Source organism: Physella acuta, unplaced genomic scaffold (genome assembly GCF_028476545.2).
Source record: "Physella acuta isolate Inbredline_101_S28 unplaced genomic scaffold, ASM2847654v3 ptg000928l, whole genome shotgun sequence".
In the NCBI taxonomy this organism is placed as follows: Eukaryota; Metazoa; Mollusca; class Gastropoda; family Physidae; genus Physella; species Physella acuta.
In genome coordinates this window covers 310,797-333,544 of record NW_026732445.1, presented here as the reverse complement: position 1 = coordinate 333,544, position 22,748 = coordinate 310,797, and the positions used below count along the sequence as shown (strand labels likewise).

At 34.4% G+C, this 22,748-nt stretch overlaps 2 protein-coding genes across 2 annotated transcripts; one reads left to right on the top strand and one right to left on the bottom strand.

Moving 5' to 3' along the window:
* Positions 1 to 413: 413 nt before the first annotated feature.
* Positions 414 to 4,149, top strand: LOC131953548 (uncharacterized). The gene is made up of 5 exons (XM_059316770.1): positions 414 to 691; positions 1,006 to 1,135; positions 1,475 to 1,654; positions 1,879 to 1,968; positions 2,962 to 4,149. The coding sequence occupies exons 1-5, from the start codon at positions 479 to 481 to the stop codon at positions 3,141 to 3,143; spliced, it is 795 nt and encodes a 264-aa protein (XP_059172753.1). The 5' UTR covers positions 414 to 478; the 3' UTR covers positions 3,144 to 4,149.
* Positions 4,150 to 5,042: 893 nt separating this feature from the next.
* On the bottom strand, positions 5,043 to 16,889 carry LOC131953531 (alkaline ceramidase 3). The gene is made up of 10 exons (XM_059316749.1): positions 16,707 to 16,889; positions 10,335 to 10,445; positions 9,983 to 10,035; positions 9,766 to 9,818; positions 9,559 to 9,640; positions 8,828 to 8,919; positions 8,255 to 8,356; positions 7,921 to 8,028; positions 7,190 to 7,235; positions 5,043 to 6,656 (listed from the first exon to the last, which is right to left on the bottom strand). The coding sequence occupies exons 1-10, from the start codon at positions 16,801 to 16,803 to the stop codon at positions 6,606 to 6,608; spliced, it is 795 nt and encodes a 264-aa protein (XP_059172732.1). The 5' UTR covers positions 16,804 to 16,889; the 3' UTR covers positions 5,043 to 6,605.
* Between the last annotated feature and the right edge of the window lie 5,859 nt (positions 16,890 to 22,748).

Sequence of the window (22,748 nt, the reverse complement as noted above, 5' to 3'; positions counted from 1 at the left end):
TTTGTGGTATTTGGTCACTCTAAAATTGATTTTTCTTCTTCTATTATTTAAATTAATTGATTTATCTTCATATATTATTTAAATTAATTGATTTTTCTTCATATATTTTTTAAATTAATAATTTCATATGGTCTTTTTCAGTCGTCTTTTTACTAGTCTCTGTAAAACACAAGGTAAGAATGATTTGCTTAAGTTTTATTAGTTGGATAAAAATATGTTTCCTTGAATTTAGCAAAATAACAAGGTTTTTTTTAAGTAGAGACATTTAATCTAAACACATAATCCAATATTTATTTTACCTTTTATTTGGTACCATATGGCTTTTTCTTTGTTCGCCAATTATATTGGCAAAAAACCAACTGGGTTTTAATAAATAAAAAATAATCAAGTAAAAGTAACTATCTTTCTTATAAAATACTTAAAACGAAGGAAGTTACTTCTATGAAAGCGTCCCTGAATGTTGTCATAAATTTGTCTGATGTTTTCAGGTGATATAGAGCAGGTGCGTGTACTTATGTACAACATTGCCTGGTGTGGCTACCTTGACACCCCTACCCTGCTGCTGGCCATTGTGGGGGTTTGGCCTGATGTCATGTCTACAACTGGCCACAAAAAAAAGTCCTCTGTCATCTTTGTGTTTGAATATTTGCTGAGTGTGGTATACAAAGATGATAATGAAACATATCTAAAGGTAGTTAAATTATGGCCACACATATTTAATTTAAATTCTTGAATTAACTTAATCCTCTTGACTCGCTGTGGAGAAAAAGGCAGCAACAAATAGGTTATGCCTGTGGTCAGCTCTTCTTCTTCCATCTCGCTCCTCCACATTCCCAATGGCTTCCCCTCTTTTGTCTTTCCAGGAGAATTCCATCTCAGTGGCAAAACAAAAGAAAACATTCTTAAATACCCACTCTGTTTAGCACTCACACCCTGAAGGAGACACATTTCACTACACACTGTTATACAACTATTAGCTGATGTATGATATATTTCTTTCAATAGGTCAGTCATGTACTTCAAAGGATTTGTCACTGGGATATTCAAAAAAAGAAGTATACACCTGAAGAACTTCTGAAGTATTTACACAAACAATTGGATGAACTTCTTAAAAGCTCATCCAAGAGAAAAGATGGTAAGCTAAATATGATGTTACCTAAGAAGTTGACTATCCTACCAATTGAGTAATTCAAGAGTTTTTTAAACTGCAACTTTTTAAAAATAACTTATTATTTTTATAAATGTCATATCATAGATTAAATGCCATAGTTTCTGATTAAAATTTTAAAAAGTGCATGTATTTAACTAAAGAAATAACAAAAAGATTTATTCACAACTACCTAATAAGAGGTGCTTCTGTTTGTTGTATAAGCTATGCAGCTTAATAATGGAAGTCAAAAATAAATATTTGTGTGTGTGAAATGTTTCCTTTTTTCTGCAGCTTGATATAAATTTGCCATATTTTTTTCCCCAGATTTATCATTTGAACTGATGAAAGCAATGGAACTGCTGTTGGCACACCAGGGAGCAGCCTGGACAGAGGAACACTTCTGCAAGCGCTTGCTTGTTTCTGTAGCCAGCAAGTGGCTCCACAGAGGAGGGGAAGACAATGGACCCACCCCTCAATTAGTCATTTGTTTGTTTAGATTGTTCCGTAAGTTTTGTTCTCACTCAGTATGAAAGCACTTGTGTGTATAAGTTGGGTCACCTAGCATCATTTCCATGATAAAATCATTTAAAAGATTGCTATGTGTCTATAATGTTTTTTCAGCACACTATGAAGTCAAATATACAAAAATGATTATTGTTAGAACTAAGCATACTTTAATTAGCTAATTTCAAATATGTTAGACTGAAAGAATAAATTTGCATTTGCAGGATCCGTGGTGGCAATACATCCACTTACAAGTAATGGACTGGGAGTGGTTTTAAGCCAGGTTTTTGCCAAATTCATAACCAGAAACTCAGGTATTTGAATTTTTTCAATGTTGTTGTTTTAACCAACACTTATTTTATTTATTCTATTTAAACCTAACAGAGAATTATTTTTTATATCTATCAATAACTTACGAAAGCACTTTTCTATTAACTAAATGAAGATTTAAATAATGACATTTAAACGCTTTTAAAACCATTTGACTCTTGTCATTATTTTAACTTAATATAAATTTGCCGTTGTAGTTCTGCTGAGTTTTAATATGATGACTCACTTATTTTGTCACTGTCACACCACATTCTACAATGGTCAATTGTGTGGGCTTTTGAGTTGGTATTTGGTGTTTTTCTTCATGCCTCAGTAATATACGGACATTATTATAGACGTCCAGACTTTTTTGTTATAGCTGGTTGATAATTTGTGCTGAATTTAATTAGAGGCTCTATACTCAGAGACCCATGGAAACACATTAAGTGATTCATAATCCAGTCCCAGGAAAATGAGTATAGATATTAATTGGAGTAAAGCAATGCACCATTTTTTGTGTGTTGAGAAATAGTTGAGATTGGTTATGATGGAGGCTGTGTGGGACTACTCCATTGGTAGTCATTCACTCATTGTTATAAGCTCCTTGGCAGTATCTGCATTTGTAAAAGCAGGAATTCCACCAGGAGGGTAGTCTCTTGGTCTAAACACTTAAGGGAAACTTACTCTTTGATTCCTAAAAAAAAAGTTTAGAAAAACTGCGGGTGTTCATCAGAGCAATGCAACATAAACAAAACTGGGAGATCTAGACACCTGGTATTGTGGTATTCCTTCCTTTATTCCTTGGTCCCTTTGGTCTTAAATTGGTATAGATGCTACAGACGTCAGCATGTGTGAAGGTGTACACTACATAGGGCGGGAAGTCTCACTAACAAATGAAAAATGACCAGAGCGAATGTGGTATCACCCTGGCAATTTGTCTTCTAGAATATTTTTAAAAAGTGTAGTATTTGTAATGATGTTTAACTTTTTCTTTGTAGCACTGATGAATGTTGAAACTTCATACATAGACACTTTGCTTGAGATAACACCTCAAAACCCTGAAAGATGTCTGGAGCTCTTAAAAAAATGGAAGGACAACAACAAAGGAAAAATGCCCAACCAGACCTTCAGTAAATTACTGCAAATTCAGACATTGCTGTCCAAGCAAGGAACAACGTAGATTAACAACTCTCAGACTATAATGTGATTCTCTCAAAATAGCCGTCCAAATGTTGTGCTGCACTTATGTTACATGTGTTCCGCACCCAAAATAGTATTACAATATTGATAAAAATATCTCATGTATTGGCAATTTTGCAGAAAAAAATATGCTTTTTAAAAATAGATTAGAAAATAAATTTCTTAAGGGGTTTAGGTAAAATTTCTCTAAAACAAATGTTTTATATATCTCCACCTTAAATGGCCAGATATTGTCTTTCAGTGTGCTTAAAATGTATGGGAGAGAGAAATAGATGGTAATATGTTGATAATCTTTTGGATGGATCTCTTTTTTTGGTATGTCCGTTCTCAGGGCTATTTAATCAAAATTTTTAAATTTTCTTGGAGAAATGTTTAACGTTTTTATATGTATCCTGTTTTTTCCCCAAAGTTAATTATTTCCCTTGTAGCAAAGGAGATGACAAACAATACATTTAAACTATTAGCTGTATTTCTCTTGATACAAGGGAAATAGCTATTGGTGCTAATAATTTGTATTGATGGCCGGTATTACAGTGTTTAACCCTATATGCCAAGTTTTCTTAAACAGTAATAGTTTTTTTATGTTAATATTTAAAATAGGATGAATGTCAGTGTGAAAATGTTAATCATGTTCATAAATGTGTATTGCAATGAATGTTGGTATAGATGATAGATGGATATAGGGTTTAACACTAAATTTATGTTGTTTTTTTTTAACTTTAAGTTATAATTGATGTTTTGACACTGTAAGTTAACTATGTGTAAATCTGTATAAAAAGTAAATATTAACAAGGATGCAAATCACTAGTTGAAGTATTTGTATATGGTTTTTAATACTCTAGCTCAATGTTCGATACACAATATGTGCTTTCATTTTTGTATTCAGTATTTTTTTACTCACTATGTGTGGGCTGTTGACTGTGTGGACCATTTGTTTTGAATGTTAAAATGTTTTCTGGGACTTACAAATTTGCACAGCTGTTAAATACTTGCATAAGTAATAAAGAATATTTTTTGCAAGTTACATACAGTTTTTTTTTTTAGAAAAAAATCATCTGCTGTAAAATATATTTATGTTGATAGGGTTGTCAAGTTTACTGTTTTAGGACTAATCTACTGACCACATTTGCTGTCTATAAATAGCAGGTTGTGTGTTGTTACAAAAAACACCATTCTAGGAACAAAGTGGTACTTTTAGCCTTCTTCTTCGTTCTTAATTTTTAGTGTTGGGAGGGATCGAGCCTTATCTGCCAGAAGGTTTGAACTCGAGCCTTTTTTCAAATTTATCAACCATGAGCTTTGCCGACTCGACTATGCTTCCATTACAATTATTAAGGATTACGTGTCAACTGGTTATGCGCCATTGAGACCATTGACTCCGATTTCAGCCTGCTTATCTTTTTGGATTTGCTTCCATAGCCTTTGTCCAACCAAGAACAAACTACAAGGCAGCAGTTGTTTGATTTTGGAGTTGTCTATCCTAGAAGAGTGGCTGTCCCCAGCTAACGAGCCTCATCTTCCCGAGGGTTCGAACTCAAGACTTTTCGGTTTAGCAACCATGAGCTTTACCGACTCGACCACGCCGTCCCCTTACTTTTAGCCAATTACCGTAAAATTATTGAATCTAAAAAAATTAACCAGAAATTTTTTTTAATAATGCAAATCTTTTTAATGAATACTTCACACAATTAACTTTCAAAGTTACAGTTATTAATGCAAATTTATATAAAAACTGGTTTCAGCAAGTGTATACACTTTACATCAATATGTATAATATACCAAATCTAGAAAAGCACACATCTATAGAATTAAGAAAACAATAATAGTTCACCAGGATTATTAGAAGACATCTTTGCCTAGCTGTATTTCTAAATATAATAAGATATAATTGGATTTGGAAGGATGTGTCCAACAAGAGTAAACATTGACAGAAGGAATGAAAGTAATTAAATTTTTTGACAAGCAGCTGTGCAGTGTAAAAAAATTCTGTTTGATACAAGTAAACATTGTTTAGGTCCCTGAGTTACCATAACAGATGAGGCAAAAATAATAAATTTGAATGTCATAAAGTTATTATGGCTACTAGTAGATTTATTCACAACCAGAAATCAGAAGTTAAGTTTTTATTGTTATGAGAAATGTGATAAACTAATATCTGATACTGATTGTGTGTTCAATATTGTAACACCTAATTGGACATTTATTTTGGGTTAAAAATCAATAATTACAACACAAAAAAACAATGAAATTTGTTACTGATGTTTCACAATTAAGACACTGGTATTTTTTTTAATTAAAAAATAATATTTAAAAAAATATATAAATCACATTATGAATGGCAGTTTTTGTAATAAATTGAGCTCACTTTGAACAACATTCCATTATATGTTTTAACAATGAAATCCTCCATTTTGATTCTTTTTACATGTCTAACTAATTTACTAAATGTAACAATCAGACATTAAATGTTTGGAAAAATAACCTAAATGAAACTGGATTGAAAAGTATTAAAAAACTCAATTAAAAAAATAAGAAAGTAACACCGATTGTTTCTTAAAGTTAATTAGTAACATGGAATTAATTTCACTAAAGGAATTATCAATGACAAGTAAATGGTAGGGCATTTTAAAATTATAACTACATGTTTTTAAAATGTAAATATTATGCTTAGAAGACATTTTTAAGTACACTGGCAACAAAACAAACTGTCTTCAAAAAATTATTTTTTAGGTTGCAAAACTAGGAATGTATGTAGTTTAGTTTGCAACTAGCTTATGTAACTAAGGCTAAACAGAAGGGGGATAATCCTGGGAGGTTACATTGACATTCATTTTAGACAAGTAAAAGTAATTTGAGTACGCTGGGAAATTTTTTTTTTTTTTTAAATAAACTATCTTATCGGCCACAGAATAAGGCACAAAACTATTAGAAATAACATATGACTAACTACTTGACTCAGTTCTAGTACAACATTAGAATAAGCAAAAAATGTTCTACTGATTATAGCCAAAACTTTAAATATCAAGCTTAAAAATATCTGGAGGTGTGGCAATGTGTTTAGCTTATCTTACAACAGTTGCATTTTATTTTTTTAGAATTAATCTTGAGCAATCACAGAAGTATTATAGCAAAAATAAATTGCAGAGTAAACAATTAACAATATGTATAAAAAAAGAAGCTTAAAGCCAGAAAACGTTTTTATAGTTTTTGTTATAAAAAAAAATACTATTTTAACATTACATACCCAAACAGACTGGGATATTAGAAAATAATAAAATAATCTTTTAAAATTAAGATAGAGAAGCACACCAGAATACAAGAGAATAAATTAATGGCCTTCTTTACGATGCACAGTTAATGAATTCATATTTCAAAAGGCACCACGGTTGACCTTAAGTAGCAATTTATTTCTGAAATACGTTGTTATGTTGAAGATGTTTTTCTACTTAGATTTGGTGTCCGCAGAAACATATGGCCAAAAGCATAGAATATACTGCAATGAAAACAAAGGACAGTTTAAAATCTTTGCACAACATTTTAGAGATTCAGTTACATGAGGTCAGTGGCTGAGTGATAAAATGGCCAGTGACCCAAAAATTATAGCCACAGTATGTAATTGTCAAAGGTGTTTGAATGATTATACAGTCTCAGCCCCTGGTAAGTTACTAAAGTGAAACATCTTCAGTAAAATAAAACTAAAATGATATCTCACTAAAAATAAAACAGGGTCATGAATGCTGTTTAGGGATCAGTTACTAAAAATATATGCATACACAATTATGTCCTCAATACCACATTTATCCAAGACCCCACTAAACCACAACTTCTGAATCCCTATTCAAATGAACCTTTTTAGCTAAATAATTATCATTACCTAACTGACAGATAATTAAACATTCAACAGGAGTTTAGCTCATGCCAAATTATTTAGTGAAATAAAATTCAATCTAAAATTAGGAAAACTACAATGGTACTTAATTTAAACAAATGTATACACACACAAAAAACTTAAAAAGTACACTGTACCTTAATCTTTGGATTCTGTTTTAGAAAAAGTAATCGTGTGTGAACACTGAAAAGTTGAAGAAAAAGTTTTACTAGGTGGAAGTGGGTACAGTAGAAGTTCATGATATTAGGTTTGTAACTCAATATTTGGTTCAAACAATTCGCAGTTTAAAACAACCAGCTGCTATAAAAAAAAATTAAGGATGTTTTGTCACAATGTTGAAACACATCAACATTTGCCTCATGCTGTAGAAATTCAATCTAAACAATTAGATCACAATACACTCATTAATAAGCTGACTAAATTTTAAAAATTCAAGCTGTGTTTTGCTTGATTAGTTGTCAGGTAACCATCAGAGCTATATGGATTGGGACAGTGAGGTACCCAGAGCTAAATGGATTGGGACAGTGAGGTACCCAGAGTTAAGTGGATTGGAACAGTGGGGTACCCAGAGCTAAGTGGATTGGAACAGTCAGGTACCCAGAGCTAAATGGATTGGGACAGTGAGGTACCCAGAGTTAAGTGGATTGGGACAGTGAGGTACCCAGAGCTAAAAGGATTGGGACAGTGAGGTACCCAGAGCTAAATGGATTGGGACAGTGAGGTACCCAGAGCTAAGTGGATTGGAACAGTCAGGTACCCATTTGATATTGAGGATGTGGCAGTCATGTATCCATGAGAGCTAAGTGTAATGCGGTAGTTTGACAAACCCAACCCAAACTTAAGGGTTCACAAATTCTAGCAGACTCACCCAAACAGCAGGCCAGTGTAAGTGCCCAGACCTGCAAACACATGCCACCATGCGTGACATTCAAACAGCATGCCTGACACTTTTCCTACTGGGTGTTCTCGTATAGACCTGTAGACAGTACAACTCATGTTTTAGCAAACCATCAAATCAAAATACTACGACAACGCAACAAATTAAAGACTTCAGTTACACATTCAGGATTGTTAAACTATGTTCTGACAGATAGAAAACAGCTACTAACTTACATTGGTACAGTTAAATAATAATACAGTTAAATAAAAACTGCTAATCTATTTAACAGATAAAAGGAAAAAATGTCTTCTGCTCGACTCACCTTAAGTGGGAGCAGTAAATATTGTCTACATTCCATAGAAAAAAGCCGAGAGCATAAAAACCTATTCCAAGCAAATGCATTTTCCTCTTACATTTCATGGTACTGAAATAAAAAACCGCCATAATATAACAAAATTTTAAAAATCTGATGCTTTTAGTTAAAGAACAGCAAAGAGATAGGTGATGAGTTTATTTAAGGAAAACGTAAAAATTTAATGTAAAATGGATTTACTGTAATTTTATCCAGTTGAATCAAGTTAAGGGAATTACATTAGGCACAAATTAATTTTTAAAATAAAAAAATCTATATTAAGTCAGTCTAGATATTTTTCCAATGCTTTGTATGGAGGGTACTTTTAGTTTGACATGTTTGAACATTATGCCATATGTTTACTTCAGTTTATCTGAAGACAAGGGTCTAAGTCAACATACATTGGTCTGTTTATGTCAGTGTATAAGGATCTGATCAAGTTAATAAGCTAAGATCACATTACAGTTTGCTTTAACTGTTGTCAATGTTATGTTAACCAATCTCAAGGTTTATTCAATCATCATTTTTGCCAGTTGCACTTACAAGGCAGTTTTTGTGGACAGTATAACAATACAAAACACCATGATACCATAGGACACTTGGTGGAATATTGGTGCATTTATCAAGATGTAGACCTGGAAATATTAAACCAAAAACATTAGAGGAAAATAAATTTAGAACTGATTTTTAGCCTGATAAGTAGCTTATCTCAAGTTTGTATTTTTAGAGATAAAGTTATAATACTCAGTATTGAGCACACACAAAAACCAGGCCCTACATCTAGTGATATTACACTGTGAACTACTTGACCTAGAGGTGTAACAAAGTGCTACACTTGTTTAACTACATCAATCCATTATGTACAATAAAGTTTATCATTTCAATAAAGCTTAGGGGTCATCCATTTATGACGTCCACAATTTTTTTTTATTTTGGACCCCCCCCCCCCCCCCCACAAAAAAAATCCACCTTTTTTCCATATACAAGACCATATACGTCCACAAAAGTCAGTTTTTTTCGGACCCCCCCCCCCCTCCGTGTGTGGACGTCATAAATGGATGACCCCTTATGATACATTAGTAGAAGTTTGTATATGGAGTTCTAAAAGTTCCAATAAAAAATCAAATTAAAGAATTTTTTTAAATGGATTAATACAAATAATTTAAAGTCTTTAAAAAATTAAAGCTTTACTGTTGGTGGCTTCCAAATCAAGAACAAATGTTGACCTTATTAAGAAATAAATTACTCTTCATGAAACAAGTGAAGGTACTTACTAAGGTAACAATTACACAATACAAAACCAGAACACAGCTCAACATGAAGTTTTCTTTATTGGGCTTGCTATCCATCATATACCTGAAATACAAACATCAATCTGAGGAAAAAAGTATGAATGCATATACTTTTACTCACATACATACACATTATAAATTGAGTGTTGGTATTTTTTATATTTAAAAGTATACAGAAATTATACTAACGATGAGTAAATAAGAAAACTGCTCCCCCATATCATAGGTACTTCATCCATCAGCTGTTAACATAAATAGAAATATCAACATCATTAAGCAAACGATCTGCCAGATTCTGTACATAGAAACTCGCAATGTGTTAAGTTAATACAATCTTTCCTTTGATATCAGAACAACTACTAAAAGAGGAAACTCATCCATATCAGACAATAGCTGGTTCACATACCTGCATGCTGTACTTTAATGTCATGTGAAACAACCAAGAGCCGATGCCCACCACTGTAGATATCAAACAACATATTGATCAATGATGTAAACAAACAAATTAGTAATCTTTTATCCTAATATGCTACAAGCTGATTATAAGATTTAAATCCACTATAAGGGTTGAATGATTTAAATTAGAATTCAATTAGAATAGTACATCACACTAAAGACATCTATCTACAAGTTCCCTAATTCAGGAACAGCTTAAAGACTTTAGACTATATACAGCTGTTCAAAGTACCAGTTTTATGCTTACACTAATCTTTAGTAAACATTAGTCAATTTAAACAAAACCTACCCATATCACTCACCAGTTAAAGCCAAAAAGCTGTAAATAAAACGCTTTTCATGTTTTTCCTTGTATCCAACTAACACCATCAACAATGGAGCAAATATCATAACACAGTTTGAGAGTGTATTCCCTGAAAATTATGGAATAGTTCATAGGCCATAAAGTATAACTGGTGAAATGTTATTACAGATGTCCAAAAAAGGTTTTAGGTTGAAAATAGTATTGTAATCTCAGGTTTGTTTTAATTTATGGTCAGAAATTAGGGTTATGGCGATGGTAGGGCTCAGTTACAGAGAGAATTAGCATTGACAATCGCAGATCATAATAGTATTGACTTCAGTATTAAGTCAGTAATTTAAAAGTCATTTTTTTAAAAGTAGAGTATATATTGTTTTGGCATTATCCGACACTAATTTAACACGCACCTTGCATATTAACTTAGGCATATATATTAAATATTAATATATAAAGAGTAGGCCTATAGATTAGTATAGAACAGTTTCTTCCAGGCATCTATTCAGGGGGGGAGGAGTTCTGCCCCCCCCCCCCCCCCGAACAAAATGAAATTTATATAGAAAATATATAGGCCTACTTTTAACAGTGTCCGTCCCCCCCCCCGAAAAAAGTCTAGAAGAAACACTGGTATAGTATAGCCTACACGAAAGTTATTGTCATACATACAACCGAATTCTTTAGCCAAGAGTAGCCTAACATATAAACATAAACATTGAACACTATGAATAGTCTTGAATTTTTTCAAATGGTGTAAAAAAAGGATTTTAAGAATTGTATGTGGTGTTATATATTAGGCCTATATATAATACTATATGATATATAATATATAAGCATAGAAGTATAGATACCTATTATCTATATATATAATTCTCTTCTTGGAGACGCTAGAAAACAAGCTGTAAGCGCGCTCCCTACCACCCCACCCCTACATGGTCTGGTGAGCTTTGGTTCACGCTAAATGTTTACAATCGTAGAGCCGGGTTTAGTGACGGCTTCTAGGGGCGGGTGTGGGGAAACTGCGAGACGCGAAAAGCGAAATGGCGAGGCGGGAAAATGCAAGAAGGTAATGCGAGACATACCTGCGGAATTAAGGGTAAATAGCGAGACACTTTTTGCGAAAAAAGTTTTTTTCTTTTTTTTTTCCATCTTTTTTTATTTAAATTTACAAACAAAATCTTCTGAAACAGTCCTCAAACACACCTCGTGACACCATCTTTCACACATAGTACACCCAACCCAGTTCATTAGACTCCCATTTATACATTTTTCTTTTGCTACTTCTTCCAATCCACATTCACAACATTTCACATTCTCATCACAGTTGACCTCCTCGTTCATCCCACAAACAACACTGGCACCCATGTTCTCATCATCATCATCCGCACGCTCAACATCTGTTTTCCGTTTTTTATAATTTGTATTTTTTATCATTTCTGTAATTTTGGCAATGTCTTGCTCATTGTTGTCACCAGCAGTTGAGTTTTTTTAAAACATCGATATTTTCCCAAAATCTTGTCTAATTTTGGTCAAAATAGAGTATTTTAATCAATTCCTATTACAATGTATTAAAACAGTTTTCTAAAACGCGAAAAAACGTCTAAAATTCTTTTTCTAACATTGCTTTTTTATAGTGTGACTTCACATCTAACCCTCCCCTACTCCGCCTCATCACACATCGTCATACGAGTGTGACGTCATTTATGGAAAACCCCAAATAACACCACCACAAAAACCAAAAAATTCAGATAAGTTCAACTTGGTTTTAAAAATATTTGAAGTAGGCCCATAGCTTACGATATAGCACGAGCAACTGATAATATCGGTGACGTCACTTTATTTTGTTGTATCCAAATGATTTAGGCATTTCCTTGTGCTTAGATTTATATGGTAAAAAAAGCTAGAAAAAAAAATCGTAGGCGGCGGCTATAATACAAAATTTCTATGCAACAATAGAAAATATGTTTGCGGCGGCAGCGGATCCGGGCACGGCAATCTTCAAAGACGGTAAATCAGGCGGCCTCGGCGTTCCACACAAAAGACAGAAGTTGATCTATTGTCGGCGGTATTTCCGTCGGTTTCGAACAAGGTGGTATTCTAAGTCGACACAAAAGATGGGGGGAGTTGACAAATCATCAGTATGTCTAGCGGCGGAAAAATCGGAAGTTTTAACAATGTAAACGAAACGTCTTTGAAGTCTGGACCAAATACCACGGAAAATCGGGTGCGGTAAATTTTTTGCAGAAATCTTCGCATTTCAACACCATCCAGCGTACGTATCGGCTTGTGGTAAAATGCGAGACAAAAAAGTCACGTGACCGACCGTTTTCGCGCCCTTCTCGCATTTTCCCGCCTCGCCATTTCGCTTTTCGCGTCTCGCAATTTCCCCACACCCTCTAGGGGCAGATAATTTAGTTTGAAACGATTTTAAACTTAGGGAAGGGTAACTAAGAGGAGGCTGCTTTCAAGGGGGGGGGGTGTAGGGTAGGGGGAAAGGAGAGTGGGGGGTAGTATCTCCTTAATGACCTACTGATACACTGATGGTGTTTTAAAGCAAATATATTTTCAGTGGCAGCATTGGTACTGTCGAATTCACAAATTATGAATGACTGAAAAGTAGAAAATAAAACAACTAAATAGCGGCGTATGATATGCCGCGGGTCGGCTCGTTAAAAATAAATTAAATTACTAAGACCTTAGACAGTCATTTGAAACAGGCAACAAATTCGGTAATCTATCGTTTTAGGTACGTAAAATCGGCCGCAACTAGTAATGTGAAAAACAGGTGACTCCTTACATTTTAATAATTATTTCACATTTTGATGAAGATTTATGTTTTGAAAAATACAAAAATGTTTCCTTGTTTCATTTATGTACCTGTTTTTAAACAATTGAATTAAAACTTTTCAGTAATAAATGAACACCAGTGATGTTTCCAACAGATGCAACCACGCTCATTTACTATAGCAGCCATCTTGTTTAAGTTTTATTTTTATAGACATAGCGCGAGATTCAGGCGGAAGTCACTCTATTTTACAAATGGCTGCTGTTTATATAGCAAATCTTGCTTGCAGACACAGCTGTTTAAAGTTAAAGTTAATTTCTGGCCTATATTGATATATTTAGCCATTGATTTAGGTTTATTATTCATTTATCTATAATATTTGACACAAACATATCACAATATACTTCTATTACAGCCTTGACAATGAGGTAACGTTTTCGTACATTAATAGCCGCGGGCGATTTTACTAGCGAGGCTCACTAACTTTAAAGCGTCCTTGGTTGCTAACCAGAACATGGCTACCTCACCTGGGCCTACGATTGGGCAATTTTTACTGCTTTGTTCGAGAGACCACCTTAACATTAAGTTTAAAAATAATTATCACGCGAAAAATGGCGTTTTTTTCGCGTATTTTAAGCTATCTGAAGATGACAAAGCTATTTTTGGCAGATTTTTTTTTTTTAAATTTGCTTCCGACCATGGAGGTCAAGCGGAAACATGGGTATAGTTTGAGTTGTTTAAAAACTTTAAATAAAGGACTGTTACGTGTCTAAATGGCACTGTAAGGTAGAGTATTATTAGATTGATCGTTTAGTGAAAAAATATTGTAATTATTTTGAATCCATTTTAGAAATCGGCAGCCAAAAAAGGTCACTGAAAGCACGTAATTTTTTATTGTGACGTCATCGCTATTGTTACGGAAGCTGTACAGTAGTATCCTCTCGCTGCTTATATATTATATAATTGTATTCTTTTCACTTGACACTCTTTTTCAGCTTATTTTGCTAGCGTAATTATACTAATTAAGCCTAATTATGGATATTTCACCTGGCTTTTGGATTATACTAAGACTCTAAAAGCCCTTAGCCTTAAACCACAACGATCTGTTTTTTTTTTTAATTTTGTGTTGATCCCTGGAATTTGTAGTGAGCGTTGGTCTTTGTGTGCTTATTTAGGCCTAATTATTTGTTTTCAAATTTGTTATAGCTTAATTAATTTGTCTTAATTCTTATTGATTTCATAAATTTTAATTAGGTTAATTATAATATTATTTTCACTGGTCTTCGTTGATACATTTATTAGGCTTAGTAATGTTTATATTATATAAATATATTTATCAGGGGCGTAGCGAGGGGGCGGGGGTGCGGACCGAACCGGGTGACACCATTTAGGGGGGGGGGGGGGGGTGACACCAAGGCAAAAAAAAACAAAATATATAGAGAAAAACTTGAGGGGGGATGCAAATCGAAAGTTTGAGGGGGGGGTGCTAATCGAAATTTTTTCCCCGGGAAGGGTCGCTACGCCTCTGGGGGGGGGGGGTGACACCATTAAGTGCGGCACCGGGTGACACCCGACCTCGCTACGCCACTGATATTTATATATTTTATTATATATTATTAAGATTTTAGAGGCCTGATAAATTAAATGATTTTAGCGTCTAGGTTTACATTACTAATTAGTACTTAGTAAACCAAGTACGCATGGACTAGGACATGTGTGTGCTGTGCCGGCGGCGTTGTGGCGGGCGATGCCTCTCGCGCTGACAAACCAGCGCGAGCGAGCGAGTCGTGTGTCACACTTGGCCTGTGTCGATGTTTGGAATGCATAGGCATAGGCCTAATTCTCGCTCTCGGGTGATTAATTTTTATGCGCTGACATTTGAAAAATCAAATAGACACACATCTTAATTAAATACATTTAATTTGAACTTTATATTAATCTAGACCTATAATACTAATTAGGGCCTATAACTTGGGATAACAAAGTACTTGGACTAGATTTAGCGCATGCGCACACTGTGCTGTGAGTTTTCTCTCGCTGGTTGACAAAATAACGCAGGCGGGCTAGCGATGTTTGTAATTTGCATATATCTTCGCTTACAGGCGATCATTTTAATGCGATTGGCCTCTTTTTATTTTATAGGCCTAATTAATTGTATTTGATAGGCTAACTTTTCTGGTTGACAAAACTAAGCGAGCGAGATGTCTGTCACGCGCACTGCCCGTGACGCTGTTTAGAATGTATTTCTCGCTAACTTGATGAATTTGAATGCTATTGCAGTGTTTTTTAAAATAAATCAAATACTTACAAATCTTTACATTTTAAACTGAGCATAGACAAAACTTTGTAAATAACACACCTGTCCCAAGTGAAGTGAGAGAAGAGGGTTAGATTAATTTTACAATGACATCGCTATATTTTATGAATTGCCCTAATTAAGCATTGCTAAAACACTTACACTAGTTAATAAAACATGCATGGGATTGAATATCTTTAAAAAGATTAGATCTATACTATATATTCTTGAACATGTTGTTCATTAATTTGAATTTAGTTTTCCTTTTTAAACACCCTTCCATTTAAAAAAAAATTAAACAAAAATATTTAAAAATTCTAGATCTAATTCCATTATGTGATTTTTTATTCTGACGAAGACAGTGTCCATACGAATAGAAATGTGGTAATAAAATCAAATGTACTGTGCATATTCTGCTAAAATCAAATCAGCTGCAAGGTCAACCCTGCAGAGTTCGTCTCTTCAGAAAAGTAATGGCGATCTGGTTGTCACGGATTATTTGGCTTGCAATGCTTGGAGTGGCCAATTAATAAAAATCAGTAATTAAGCTCCAAATGAGTTTATTTTCAACAAATTAAGTATTTGATTGATTAGAGATAGATCTCTAGTTTCCATTGGTAATGTTTAAATCGAAAAATAACGAAATTTAAAATTAGTGAGTATCTCTAATTTTACGTACCCAAAACGATAGATTATCATAGGGTAATCTATCGTTTTGGGTACGTAAAATCGCCCGCGGCTATTAATGTACGAAAACGTTACCTCATTGTCAAGGCTGTAATAGAAGTATATTGTGATATGTTTGTGTCAAATATTATAGATAAATGAATAATAAACCTAAATCAATGGCTAAATATATCAATATAGGCCCGAAATTAACTTTAAACAGCAGTGTCTGCAAGCAAGATTTGCTATATAAACAGCAGCCATTTGTAAAATAGAGTGACTTCCGCCTGAATCTTGCGCTATAAGTCTATAAAAATAAAACTTTAACAAGATGGCTGCTATAGTAAATGAGCATGGTTGCATCTGTTGGAAACATCGCTGGTGTTCATTTATTAATGAAAAGTTTTAATTCAATCGTTTAGAAACAGGTACATAAATGAAACAAGGAAACATTTTTGTATTTTTCAAACATAAATCCTCCTCAAAATGTGAAATAATTATTAAAATGTAAGGAGTCACCTGTTTTTCACATTACTAGTCGCGGGCGATTTTACGTACCTAAAACGATAGATTACCTATCATAGATTACCACAAATTCAAAATAATCAAATTTAAAAATGAAATATTCTTACAGAATTCCGCCACATAATAGTTGACCACATAATTTTCTTCACACCAGTCAAGGGTAGATGTTTGTTTACCCCAGTAACCTTCGATTACCGGCGCCATTTGGTGAAAATTTCAACTTTTTCAAAACGAAGTTCGAACTTGCAATTTTTTTTGCCTTATGGGTCTAACCTGGTTGCTGGGCCTGAAACGGAAGTATAAACTTGTCAGTCTGAGAAATATTTTAAAACTTTTTCTCTTGTAAAATGATTTTAGCGAAACAATACGATTTATGAGGTTTATATCCTAAACAAACGTAGGCTACTTAAAATGTATGTAGATCTAGATATATAGATCTTTCTATGCCTAGAATCTAAAAAGTAAAAACCATACAGCTGCTTTTCTAACCCTAGACCTAATTGTATTTTTTATTAGATCTATAAGATAATATAATTTATCACTTATTCCCAAAACACTTATTGTCACAGTGGCGTAGGCAGGGGGGGGGGGGGGGGGGGGGTAGGGGGGTTATGACCCCCCATAGACCCCTCGGTATATATATAAAGTATGAGGGGGGGTGCAAATCGAAAGTTTGAGGGGGGGTGCAAATCGAAAGTTTGAGGGCGGGGGGTGCAAATCAAAAGTCTGAGGGGGGGGTGGTGCAAATCGACAGTTTGTCCCCGGGTAAAAATTGGAACCCCCCCCCCTTGAGACGATCCTGGCTACGCCGCTGTTTGTCATACTCATCATACCTTCTTCGTCTTGTAAAAGGTTGGGTATTAAACCGTATATTGATCAACGTTTACTAAAATTAACAAAATTAAAAAAAAAAAAACTTTATTATGCAAAATAATTGTTAAATTTAAATTTTTTAAAAAGTGACTTTCTTCTTTTCGAAAGTTTGGTGTCACACTTTCTCACCTCTTGAGATGCGTGAAAGAAACTGCTTAGGGGTGTTGTGTCATTTAAGACATGTATAGATGGCTCCTTCTCAAGACCAGAGGGCATAGCAAGGCCGGGGAGGGAGGGTAGGGCGGCCTCTCCCGGCGCCGACCTTAAGGGGGCGCCGAACGTGGTAAGACATTTTTTTAATAGACTGTTATTAGCTTTACAGTACGGACTTAATTAACTGTTGTCTTCATCAGTTGTTTGACACCAACATAAAAAAACGTTAAGGTACAGTGACTGGGGGAGAGGTTCTGCCAATATAAACAACTATACATTTAGGGGGGGTGCTAATGTGTAAGAAAATAAATGGGGGGGGGGCGCAAAGTTGATCGTTCACCTCGGGCGCCGGAATGGGTCGCTACGCCTCTACTCAATACTAACTTGTATGGTTCCCGCTTATACACAAATCATGCATTCGGGAGCAGCATTAAATTATTTAAATATTGGAACCTACATTACAATATATTACAAAATTTGCATTTTTGTAACTGGTTTCTCAATTAGAAATTCTTACACCCATACTCCATTAAAAGCCACATGTGACTCAGAAGTCACATGTTGACGAACTCTGCAACATTCCGACAAAATAGGGTATGCAGGTGGTATAGGCTAACAGAAGCTAATTACAGAAGCAAACTGCATATTATTGGTCTATATGTCTTTCTTGCTGGTTGAAAAAACAAGCTTTACGTAATTCGTCTTGTTATTCCTGTACCAATAGTATTTATAAGAAACTTACACGTTGAAAGATATTAGTGAAAAAACAAAGAAATAACCAAGTAGCTAATAATCCTACTCTTTTAATATAACATAGGCTACCAACACCAAATTAAAAAAATTATATATATATATATATAATATATATATATATATATATATATATATATATATATATATATATATATATATATATATATGTATATATATATTATTAGTCAACACAACACTACACTAAATGCCCACACTGATTAAGTTACTTAAATGATTCCGTTAAAAAACCCAGCTATTTAAAAGTATTTTTTGTTGATTTTTAAACTCATTTATTTTTATTATTTTTGGCTGAGAAATTTTGTATACAGTATTTTCATAGCGTACTTCTTGAAAAGCAGATGTTTAGATTTAAATAAAATTTGAATGGAATAGTTCACTTCTTCATATTCTTAAAATTGGAGGATGTGCTAAGCGAATCTAATCAAATTGACATCATCAGTATTGTGTATAATTTTCGACATTCTATTTTTTAAATTATATTTTTATCCTACAATCAATGACGCCTTTAGTGTTGTGTACTTTTCGCAGTTTCTCAACAGCGTTCTTGCCACAACCATGAACACTTCTCAGGTTGCATAATTAAAGTTGTGTTTGTACATTTGAATACGTCTTTATTTTTATTTTCCGTCTTTGAATACAATTAGCTTATACATTTGATACATCCAACACATTATTTTGAACAAAAGTCCGTATCATTAAGTTCTCCATATTTTGTTGGAGATACTGATCTCATTGTTTTAAAACAGAGAGAGAGAGAGAGATGGGGGGGGGGGGAGAGGGAGAGACGTGCGCACATGGGCTTTTATACATTAGGATTATACAACAGGCTACTCAGCCATACGGATAAGATATACCAGTCTGGAGTATTTAAAGAAACCCAAACGCTACAGTAGCTGAGTACTCGAATTGCGTAAGTGCCAGAAGCAAGCATGTTGTTGATTTCTCCCTCCAAAAATGAATAAATGAATTATTTAGAATTTTAGATGCCAAAAATTATGCCCAACGCATGAACCATTTGACGCTACTGTGAGAATGATTAATCTCGATTGCACTTTTGTTCATTACGATTTGATAGTGCTTTGTTCTATGATTGTTGTTTAATAATCTGTTTAATTAAAATATACAGTGTGCCTACACATAATTGTTTTTACCATTACAGTTGCCCCTCCCCCCCCCCCCACCGTCTTGTTCATGAATGTGGATACTTTTTAAAATTTAAATCCTTTACACCCCCCCACCCCCCCCTCCTACCCCCCTGCACGCGAGCAAAAAAAATACAGTTGATTCACCATAATGTCATAAAATGGATCGCCATAGTCCTCTTTTCTCGTCAGAGGCAAAGATACATAGAATTTGTCTGTTACATTGGCATCAACATAAAGGTGTGTGTGTGTGGGGGGGGGGTTGTCTTACTGCCTCGGTTTTTTAATAAGTCAGGTACCCATCTGGGCTACGGTCCGGGATCTGAACTCGAGACATTAGGGGTAGAAGTCGCGCACTGCATTATCCGACCATGCTTGTAAAGGGATCTTGCTAGCGAGCGCTTACAAAAAAAAAAAAAAAAATCAGGAGCCTAGTGTTTTAAAAGGGACCCTTTAACGAGAACCAAAATGACTATGCTGTTTTTGAAGATTTATAAAATATTGCTATGACTAATTAGTTGAACAGTACGTCTTATTCTAGTTAAACGAAAAAAATGTAAACACTGAATATAATTACACGAGGGGACTAATAGTAAGAGTTGATGCAGTTGATTTCAGAGTTTGAACTAATGAGGTTAATTCAATCCTAAACGCTAAATCGTTTGACAGCATCCTCAGCTGACAAGAAAGTGAAGTCGTACGAGTAAAATATGGGGATTTGTTGTCGGTCTGTTTACTATTACACACAATCACTCAGTCAACACACAACACATTTCTATGACAAACCGTGCACATACTTTACACAACCATAATTGTTTACCTCAGTTTTATGATACTCACCCCAAAAAAAGTTTTTTTTTAAAAAGCAAGTTAAAATATTCGATGGTAGGCTACATGCTTAAAACATTAATTGACCACCAGACATTCAGCATATTATCTGAAGTTTAGCATAAACAATTGCGAAAATGACAGATGTTTTGTATAATATGATAAAATTCCTATTATTCCTGGGGGCTATGTTTTTATATCATTATACATCATTCAAATGTTCTCGCCAGAAGCTTATTTAAAAGAGAAAAACGTTCACTAAATGCAGGCTTACCAAAGGACTAACTTTCACAAGGAACTAAAAAGGTAACAATGTGCCTAGTCTATATTTTGTTAGTTCACATTTAAAAAATATATTCTAGGCTTGCTTTTATTTTTTAAAAAGTAGTTATAAAATAATTTGTCTATTTTTATTTTAAATATGATTTTTGAGTTGTTTTTTTTTTTTAATTAAATGATCGCTATACAGTGTTCCGAGAGCAAAAAATATTCCAAGCCAATAAAGATGACAAAATCGAAAAGACACATTTGATTAAAGTAAAATACGAATTTCAGTAACTGGTGCCAATTGAGCATTATGTTTTTATTATTAAGAAGTAGTATAGCCTATTGCAGGGGTTCCCAACCCCGTGCCCGCGGGCACCATGGCGCCCGCCGAACGATTCGTATGTGCCCGCCTCTCACTATTCGACAGAGACAGAATTTTTTTCATAAACATTTCACATCGAAAGTTTGTGGAGAAGGGGGGGGGGTGCAAATCGAAAGTTTGAGGGGGGGGGGATGCAAATCGAAAGTTTGAGGGGGGGGGGGGGGGGGGGTGCAAATCGAAAGTTTTGTCCCCGGGTGACGGGTAGGCAGAAAATAATGTATTCAAAATTTCTCAGCCAAAAATAATAAAAAATAACTTAGTTTAAAAATCAACAAAAAAATACGTTTAAATAGATGGGTTTTTTAACGGAATCATTTAAGTAACTTAATCAGTGTGGGCATTTAGTGTAGTGTTGTGTTGACTAATAATGTATATATTTTGTTTTAATTTTTCTAATTGGTATTGGTAGCCTAGGTTATATTAAAAGTGTAGGATTTTTAGCTACTTGGTTATTTCTTTGTTTTTTCACTAATATCTTTCAACGTGTAAGTTTCTTATAAATACAATTGGTACAGGAATAACAAGACGAATTACGTAAAGCTTTTTTTTTTCAACCAGCAGAAAGACCTATAGACCTATAATATGCAGGTAGCTTCTGTAATTAGCTTCTGTTCTTTCGATTTGCACCCCCCCCCCTCAAACTTTCGATTTGCACCCCCCCCCCCCTCGAGATTTCGATTTGCACCCCCCCGTCAAACTTTCGATTTTCACCCCCCCTCAACCTTTCAATTTATTTTTCCAACCCATTTTGGCGCCCCCTAAGGTCGGCGCCCGGGGGACAAATGTCCCCCCCCCCCGCCCCTCGCTACGCTACTGCGGGAAGGGTCGCTACGCATCTGGAAGGAGTTTGTCGATTTAAAATAGGTGGTGCCCGCCACCCTACCGATATTTTAGTATGTGCTCTAGAGTAAAAAAAAGGTTGGGAACCCCTGGCCTATTGGTTTATCAGCGAAAGCATAGCATTTATTTAATTTGTAAAAAAAAATTCATAAAAAACGTTTTAATAACAAGCTTTTATGTAATGATGCACTAAAAAGTAGAAAATAAATTATAGACTACTATTTAAATAACTATAAAGAAAAGCGTGGGTCACTTTAGTATCTATTGGATACCTTTACTAATGTTAAGGAAGACACCCACGCTTTTCTTTATAGTTATTTAAATAGTAGTCTATAATTTATTTTCTACTTTTTAGTGCATCATTACATAAAAGCTTGTTATTAAAACGTTTTTTTATGAATTTTTTTTCAGTACTTTACATGTTTTATCTACAATAGAGTTACATGACTAAAAACCATTGCGCGCCTACTGAATATCACGTTCAGTAGGCGCGCAATGGTTTTTTGAACGCAGCCATTACGTGGTCGTGATGGCGCAGCTATTGATGACGCGTGTGGTGTGGTTGGCTAGACATGCCTACTAATTCGGTCCAAATTTTAATTAATTCATAAAAAAATAATTAGGCATCCAATTAAGTCAAATTTAGTTTCAGATTGCATTGTCTTCATGTCTTGACCCACGTGCCAACTGTGAATCGTGTCGGTCAAGTAGAACTGTCCGAATTTTCACTCCTGCGTTTCCGTCTAGACTGACGACAGAGGAAGTGAGTTAAATAAAAGCTTGTAAAAAAGGAAAATTAGTCACTTTATTGAGTGCATTATACAATTAATGTACTCTCAAGTTTCTTCTGCTGATTAAAATACATATCTACGATTTCTGTCCGCAGCCTC